Genomic DNA, 9,166 nt, shown 5'->3' with positions numbered 1-9,166 from the left:
GGTTTGCATGTGGAATGTGCAGGTCTGGGCTCACACAGGATTTCTGTTCCGAGAACACTCAGAACTTGGGGGTAAAGGTGTCATTTCAGAGGTGACAACTGAAAGCCAGACAAGGCTCAGCTTTGTGACCTGTGGCACAAAGACTGTGTGCCACAAAGACTTTGTCACCTGTATGCTGACAGATTGTGTGACCTAAACTTGCTGAGTTTAGCTTGGCAGAAGCTTTTGATGAACTTTTTAGTAAAACAGAGAAATTATCAAATTTGAGTGTCTGTCCAATCCAGACTTGCTGCATCACACTTAGCTGAACATATTGCATCTGCGTGGAAGTCAAAGAAAATTAGCTGAGTTTTATAAGCAGTGTGTATAAATATTTTAAATCTTTGAATAGATTAATAAACATGAGAAATAATCTTTAGCGGGGTGGTGGGAATGACACAAATTCAACATAGTTACACTACAGTTTATGAGACTGACCTACAGTAGACATTCCAGAATTTTTGCCCCACAATGCTTTCATTAATGAGAAATCACTGCATCAATAAAAACACGATGAGCAGCACAAATAATAGATCATCTCTGTAGGCATGTTGGTGTCCATCTCCAGTTCTGCTGGAGCCCATGAGAGCCTGCAATATTGCCCTGTACCCACAGGTTCTGGGTCAAAGCTGCAAAACTGCTACCTGAGTAAAACAATTATGCTTTTTAGACACTGCTGCTAAAATACAGTTCAGCCATAATTATAATTAAACAGGCACCCACATGCTGCAAAGTGTGGCTCAGTCTATGCACAGTAACAAACACTGAGTCAAGTGGAGCTCCATGCAGAGGGATCTCATCCTGTAGCTAAATTTGCTCTGGGATCTCTGCAGTGAAGTGAAGGACACAATCAGGCAGCCTGTGACTCATGCAGTGCACCATTTCTAATGTCTCTTACGTGCAGAAATGAAAATAAAAGCAGATCTCTTGTTCCCAGGGCCCTGGAGGGGGAGGCCTCACGACTCACAGTTTTACAGACCCTTGGTCACTGAAGGGCCGACCGACACCCACGGCTGCAGAGCCTGTGGCAAAGGGAGTGGGAAACAAACAGAACTTCTTAATTAAAGCCTTTTATTCAAGCTGCAACCCCTCACAGCAGACACATTTAATAACTAGATCTATGTTCACACGACGACTGACAGAAAAACCCAGGCATGAAAGAAAACATAAAATTTTTAATGTTTATTTTTCCATGAAAAAGCTTTACAAGGAGAAAGAGGCTGCACAGGAGAAAGCATACATTCTTTAATCACTATTTATCTGTTGGTTTGATAGCCAAACCTGACATTTCTTCTACAGTGTATTTATTTGTTCTCATAATATTATAGGACATTTATCCTTTATTTAAAAAGGACCATCATCTAAGAATATTGTTAAGAACAGTTAGGCAACACTCAGTGAAGAATTTACACAACCTAGATCAGCTGTAGATGAAGTGCTTTCATTTTAGTTCTTCTCATATTTTGTAACAACCAATGTAAACCACATTTTTAAAATATTCAGATATGTGAAAGGTTTTGCATCAAATGCAATGGAGAAACAAAGGTTTAGTATCTCAAAGAACAGACAAAATTTTCCAACGCCTACAAAGCAACACTGAAATTCTCAAGGAAGAATGTAAAATTCCTGTCTTTCCCCTTAAACCACCTGGAGACATTTATTAAGGTGTTAAGTGCTCAAATGTGACTTCCCTCACTAGCATTACACTGCTGGGATTTTGAGACATCCCAGCAGCAGAATCTAAATGAAGTTACACATTTTCACAGTGACATAACCTGACCCTTCCTCACTGCCCCTACACACAACCCTCTGCTGTGTCAAGCATCTTTGCTGAGCTGTAGAACAGATGAAAACAACTCCAAAACAAAGACCAACTCTCCATCCCTCAAATACCAAGAAGTAGTGTCTCCTTTGCCCCTTTAGATCAGTGCATGTTTTGCCTTCCATGTCACTCAAATCACGATTTCAGCAAGCTGTTTGAAGTCTCCCTGCCACATTTGATCTGGAGTGTACAAAAGAGGTAACAATAATTTCAGAACTAAGCTCATGAGATGGAGAAACAACCTTGTTTTGAAGTACTTTGTAAGGAGTTTGACAAATAAGCACCTTAATTTCAAATTAATTCAGTAACATGATGGAGAAGGAAAATTCTTCACAGTTTCAGAATTAGTAGAATTAAATCCCTCTGAAGCTTGCAAACCATGAAGGTCAAATAGCTTATTTCAATCAGTACTCCAGTATTTCTGTAAAGAAACACTTTCAAGTATTGTTACAAAAGGCACTGATTTTTTCCTTCAGCCATCAGGATGTAATAAAACCACAGAATTTCTGTCACATTGGGCCAAACTCCTGGCCCTAAAGGCATTTGCCACTAACCTTAGAACACCTGGATTTCACCAAGTCACTGGTTAACAACCACTTTCTTTTTCTTTATTGATTTTCTTACAAAATCACATAGATCTATCACAGGTTTTAATGATACAATGATTAATGGTAAATTAATGGTAAGGACAGAGAGGAGAACATTTTAGTTGTTCTAATTCTATTTTAAAAGTGAAATTGGAGACTTATGAAGTTAAGTATTCAATAGATGAAACATTTAGCAATTTGTTTCTCCACTTTACTATCAATTAATTTTTAAAATCTGGAAACCAAATTTGGAAATATGATTCAAGCAACTCTCAGGACAGATGCCTTGAACATATGGTTCAAACCCAGTCTTTCAGTTTAATCAAAAGCTTGGAAAATAGGCTCTTTTTTTTTTCTTTAGATGGATGTAAAATCAAATTGGGAATTGCTGTTTTGCTTTCTATGAAGTCTGACAATGGCCAGATGGGTTGAATTTCTCAATCCTTATTCAAAATGGGAAAGAATACAGTGTGGAATATCTCTCTTCTGAGGCATGTTGAGTACAGAGCATTAAGTTAAGGCAGATGTATGAACAGGTTTTCTTCAAACGGGATTTCTTTAGCTCAAAATTGTCAATGTTTCAAAGGATCTAGGCAAGACTTAAAAATACTTGCAATTCTTTTGCTTAGCCCTAGAGCCTGCAATTGGACAGAGTTCCCTGGTATGCTTGAAAGCAAAGGACCACCAAAGAGGTAAACTAAGCAATATTTAATTATAGCTGCACAAACATTCCTCAACTCACACCCAAGCTTCCAGCTTCTCATCTGCAGCAGGACTGCACTACCTGACAATAATTAAATAACCTGCAACAGGACAGCAAACTACTTAAGAGCTAAAATATTTAACCTAAAGTATTTAATCTCTATTTAGTCAAAGTTTCCTGAAAGCAAGAGCCATCAGAATCCCTGCACAGGCTACTCAAGTTTGATGGGATGCTCTGGGACAGCTGCAAACAACTGCAGGACCTCAGTGGACAGGGCCAGAGGTAAAGGGAAAACTTCTGACAGCAGCTGCATCAGTGCAAAGCTTGATGAAGCTGACCTGAGGACACCATCTTATTCTAATGCTATCTAGAATTACCTGCTGTTTACATCCCCATTCCTGAAGCAGGACAGGGGCAAGGAGCTGGTGGAGGGAATTATCCTTCCTACTTGGATCCCTCCACATAACATGATATGGGCTGCATTTCACTGTGGAAACTACAGGAGGAAAGGACAGACCCAAAAACCTAACCAAAATCCCCCAAAATGGGGGGACAAAGAAACTAAGATAAACTTGGAAACTCATAGGTGTGATGAGTCCTGAACAGGAATGAATCCTAATCCTAAATGAGAGCAGTGACTTTATCTATAAGAGTAAAAAAACTATAAAATATAGATCTGCTACTTCTAATGGAGGAGAGTAGTTGAATTTGGTTACATGAACATAATGGAATGTGAAATACTAGACTATTCTGGAATATTAGAATATTGTTTCTAAATGAATGATCTCTTGTTGAATGCAAAAACAGATGTTGTGATTTAATTAAAAAATAACCAGGTCTCACATTTTCAAAAATTATCTCCAATTACTTGCCACCATTCCTATACCTCATGTGCTTGGGACAGAGAAGCTGCTCTAATCCCTGACAAACCAACTTCAGTGAAAACTGTAATGATAAATTCTGAACGCTAAATGTTTGCTAACCTAAATCAGTAATATTAATTGATTAAACGAGCAAGTGACCTGGCAGATTTCAGTGGAGAATTACTGGTGGTGACTGATGAGCTGCTTCTGTGTGGAAAATTCTCCTTAGGTAGCACAAGTGCAGCCTGGGGAACACAATGTGTCACAGCACATCTCACACATTCTACAACAAGAAAACTTAATTTTGAGTTCACACTTCTGTGAGAGTGTAGCCTCAGTGTGTCTTTGAGGTAAGTCAATTAATATCAGGGATTTAAAAAAATTACAAATCTTAAGAATGTACATAAATCTCTGCTATTTTCTGCTAAACTAAAACCATTTAAAACAAGATCCATCACTCACAACTCTACAAAGTCAGACATTTAAAGCTTTCATGTACATAGAAAACCTTGTTAGGAATTAAATTCAAGACAATTCATGGTCAATAATGCCTCTAGCTTTGCTAAAATAAATAGTCAATAATTAAAGGAAAAAAAGGACATGGCCCTACATTATAAGGAGAGTCTCTTCATTTTCATCATCCCCCTCCTCTGAGCAAGAGGTAAGGAATATATTTTTCTTGATGTTCTCTCAAAAAAGCTGTTTTACCCATGGTTTCAGCTACAATATTTTCCTACCAAAATAAAATCAGTGCATTAAGAATATATACAATATACTGGAAGCCATATGCACTTTTCTCAGGATAAGCAGATAAGGCATTTACATGATGCTATAAAACTACTTTCTCTTGCTTGGTACCACACTACCACAGCATGTACAAACATTATAATGCTCTACAGGTGGAAGATATGAGAGGCCAAACACAAACTGTGAAGAACTGCATCCAATAGAAAAGCTAAAAATGCTGTAAGAATCTAACACAAAAAGAAATCAACTAAAAATATATATGCATAAAACATGTGCCCATCAATAGATTTACACAATCATCATCCCTACCCTTCCTTCAATAGAAGGGAGCAAACTACACAAAGATATTACTGAATTCAAACAACATGAAAGAGCTATTAAACCAAATTATCCTCCCTCTTTGAAACCACTTTATCTTTTTTTCTAGTCTAATAAAAAATATTATACTGCAATTGAATAAAATTACTAAAAACATCTCATGGAACTATTAATACATACATTCAAAACCAAAAGCTGTCCCAGAAATGCAAACACTACAACTAAAAACTTAAAATGCCACTGAACTTGTTTCCATTATACAAGTCAACCATGACCAATACTCTTTAGAGACTTGCTACAGTCTTTCAATGCTTCCTTAAGGTCTGCTGCAAAACCTGTTAAAGCAGTAGAAAGTCATGTTTGGAAAAGGCCTTGATTTACAAACTTTTACTGTGAGAAACAAATCTGGGAGTGCTGAGCCATTCCAATCTGCTTAGAATTTTTATATCAGGGAACATCAAAAAACTTAATTCCCATACAAAGAGGTAGCATCAATATATCTGATTCTTTTTACAGAATAGTAACATTTCCTATTTTTCTGCATCGTATTTGGAAGATACTTTCTGGTACTTAAATAAATTTCTTGTAGCTTGTACATGCTATTCAGTTTGCCTGTCTGGTGAAATTTATGGCACTTGTTATTAACTGTAAGAGCAGCTTGTAAACCCTGGAGGAAGAAATGGAAATAGTATCCCTAAATATCATAAGCTGTAAAAAAATCTGTGCTTTTCTAATCACAGAATATTTGAGTATCTGTACACTACAAGTGAAACAGAAGTAGTGACTCTGGGAATGTGCATCCTTATCCCTTGGACAAAGAAAGCTTTATGTTAGACTGTAGGATTAAAGGCCAATCACAGTGAACACAGAGACTGAGCAAGGAGAGAACATTTAGATAGAAAATATAACTACAATATTGCACTATAATTAAATATAGTGAGGAATAGAGTCTTTCCCCTACAGCAATACATTAATTGAAACTGTCAGATTTTTGATATTTTTTTATAATATTGGAGTAGGCAGAATTTGATGAACTGATCTAATTGAAATAGCAAAATATAATGTCATTCTAGCTGAAAATTTGAGCTGGGGTTGTTCAGCCTGGAGAAGACTGGAGAGACTTTCTAGCACCTTCCAGTACCTGAAGGAGCTACAAGAGCTGGACAGAGACTTTTGACAAGGGCATGTAAGGATAGGACTGGGGGAATGGCTTCAAACTGAAAAAGGCAGATTTGGACTGAATATTGGGAAGGAATTCTTTACTGTGAGGGTGGTCAGACACTGGCACAGGCTGCCCAGAGAAGCTGGGATGTCAGATACCTGGAAGTGTTCACAATCAGTCTGGGTGCAGCTCTGAGGAACCTGCTCTAGTGGAAGGTGCCCCTGTCCATGGCAGGGGGTTGGAGCAAGATGATCTCTCAGTCCCCTTCCAACCCAAACCATTCTATGATGGGACAAAGTGAGAGACAAAAGATCCATCTGATGAATTACACATTCAGGGTAACTGTGACAGTTTGGTTCGTTATTCTGAACTTCTGAACCTAATGATTGTTTTTGTCAGAGAGCAACAAAAAATCTGCAGGCTATCTAGAAGCTCATTGAAGGTTTCCTGGCTACTATCCAAAGGTAAACAGACAAACAAGGAATTGTGAAAGACTGAGTGTAAAAATAATACATGCCCAAATCAGTTTCTTTATCTTCATCCTTCCAACAGCATTTGCCATCTGTGAACAAAGTAGCAAAGCTTTTTCACTCTTCAAAATGGCATGTGAGAATGGAAATGCTTACCCAAAGGAGCTGAAACAGTGAATTAGTAAAGTTGCTTAAAAACCAAACATAAGAATAATAACATTTCAGCCCTTGCTTTGCTGACAGGTGAGATAACAACCATTTCTGGTGCCACAAAGAACTCTCAGATAGACTGGCATTTCAATGGAAGGAAGAACCACACCACTCCCTTAAAACAAAAGCCTTTGGGTTCATGACCAACATTTCAGTCAGCCTTTAAGTAAGAAAAAGCAACAACAGCTGATAGTGGGGATTTACTGACAGGTGTCAGGAGTAATTGTTTTAGAAAAGACTATACAAAAAATTCTTTCCCTACTGCACTTTACAATATGTGTGACAGTATTATCTTTCAACTTAAAACAAAATCATCTTCTCAGAACTGATTATTATGAACAGAGCACGGGGCCTAACCCAATTACCACTTAAGCATGATGGAAACTCTTCCAGTTCAAGTAATAAACTTGCCACACCACTATCACCCTGCCCCTTCTTATGGCAAGTTGAGGGAATTTTATTTGCAAAACATTTAACCACCAAGGGCAGAGCTTTGCAATAGAGTTTTAAAGCATCTTACTCAAAGATTAGGTTACCAGTGTTCTAGCAAAAGATCAGAAGCTCTAAACATGAACGTAAATAATCCATTATCAAGTATGCAATTCTGGTTCAGTGGCCACTATAACAAATCCAAGGACTAACAGTGACTTCAAAAGACTCTGACTCAGACTTCAGGAGTGTAATATTCTTCATAATATTACATCTCTGCAACACAGAAGTCTTCAGAATAGTCTTTGCAGAGAAATCATAAAAATGGGAGTGAATCACTCTGCTTGAAATGGATGACATTTAATTTTTGCAGTGTAGATATTCTACCATTACCTACCACTTTCTATAAAATGTAAATTGGTATGTATCAGAAAAGCTCCAGCATGGCTTTGTGGTGGTTATTTTATATACAGAGAGGCACATTCTTTGTTAAAAATCAGCAGGAAATTCTTCTGCAGGAGCTTGAAGGTTTCCTTGCACAGAAAATTTCCCATGAACCTTTGTTCCTCATGTAAGGTGGTGATGTTGAGTTAAAGCAAAATGCTCAGTTTGCATAAAACTAGAGCTGCACCTAGTTTAAGGTGTATTTTCAAAATACACATGTCATAAGTGTCATTACAGAAGAATAAGCAAGATACTTTGATAGACTGGAGAAAGAATCTTCCTCTTGACATTCTATCAAAGTGCAATTAGGTTATAAAAGGAATTTTGAAGTGTTAGTCCAAAATGATCTACTCTAACACTATTTACTGTGCAAAGATCTTACAGTAACATCACAAAGTAATACCAGCTCTTTCAAATGGACTCTAAAAATTGTTGCTCACTTCTTAAGACTGGCAGACATCCAGTGCGTTCACAATTGGCAACAGAGTCTACAGTATTACAAAGTTATTGCTGCTACTGTAATGTAAAGGAATGAGGTTGTGATGATAAATTTTCCTGTTAAGCCCCTAGGAAAAACTACTTTATTTTACCAAGCAAATTATTTCTCAGCTTTGTCATAAGCTCCAGGAAAAAACAGAGCCAAGTTATCTATCTGTACTTTCTCCCACAGAAATGATGGATAGCAAAATAAAGTATGAAATCAGCTGGCTTTGTGTTAGTTGGTTACAAAGGTGTGTATCAGTTCCACTTGGGCTGAGCTGCCTTGGTCTGTGCCAGTGAGCTGCAAGGGCTGGCTGAAGGAGACTCCTGCCATCATACAGGCACTGCTACCTTTGCTGCAGTAGTAGAGGCACGCTTTGATGGCCAGGGCGGCTTCAGCTGACACACAGCTCCCAGGCAACTGAAAGGGAATGACAGTTTGACAGGAAACATCCTTTATTTCTCCTGTCAGGCACTGTCCTTGCAGCAACCAGGCGTTATCTGCAAAGGAAGAACAGATTTTATCATTAGGGTATTTAACATCATGTCTGAAAGCTGCAGAAAACACTAATTCTGTCTATAGGACAACAAGGACTTTCCACATTCAACATCAGAGGAAATTTCCTTCCTGATTATTCCAGTTGTGAACAGAAAAAAAAAAAAGGAAAGTAATCTACAGATGGAGAGGTCCATGGCTTTGCATCAGCATTACAGGTATATCTATAAACAGTACATCTTATTTAAATGCAATAGAATTGCAGTTTCTCCTATACACTCTTTAAAGGATATTAACATTTATTCTGATATGCACAAGCAAATCTTCTTAAATTAATGGCTACCATACATTTGCATCAGAGATGTAATAAACCAGGTAAGATATCTGCCATAAATG

At 37.7% G+C, this 9,166-nt stretch overlaps 1 protein-coding gene across 2 annotated transcripts in view; it reads right to left on the bottom strand.

Annotated features, from left to right (window-relative positions):
* Nucleotides 1–1,175: 1,175 nt before the first annotated feature.
* Nucleotides 1,176–9,166, bottom strand: part of NHLRC2 (NHL repeat containing 2) — a 33,706-nt gene continuing 25,715 nt past the window's right edge. For both annotated transcript variants that reach the window (XM_030951045.1, XM_030951044.1), the window contains one exon: nt 1,176–8,775. In XM_030951045.1, coding sequence (XP_030806905.1) covers nt 8,510–8,775 — 266 coding nt within the window. In that variant the 3' untranslated portion in view covers nt 1,176–8,509. The remainder of the gene's footprint in view (nt 8,776–9,166) is intronic.

This window comes from Camarhynchus parvulus, chromosome 6 (assembly GCF_901933205.1).
Source record: "Camarhynchus parvulus chromosome 6, STF_HiC, whole genome shotgun sequence".
NCBI lineage: Eukaryota > Metazoa > Chordata > Aves > Passeriformes > Thraupidae > Camarhynchus > Camarhynchus parvulus.
Note: the sequence above shows the minus strand (reverse complement) of the source record. Positions and strands in the feature narration are given on the sequence as shown.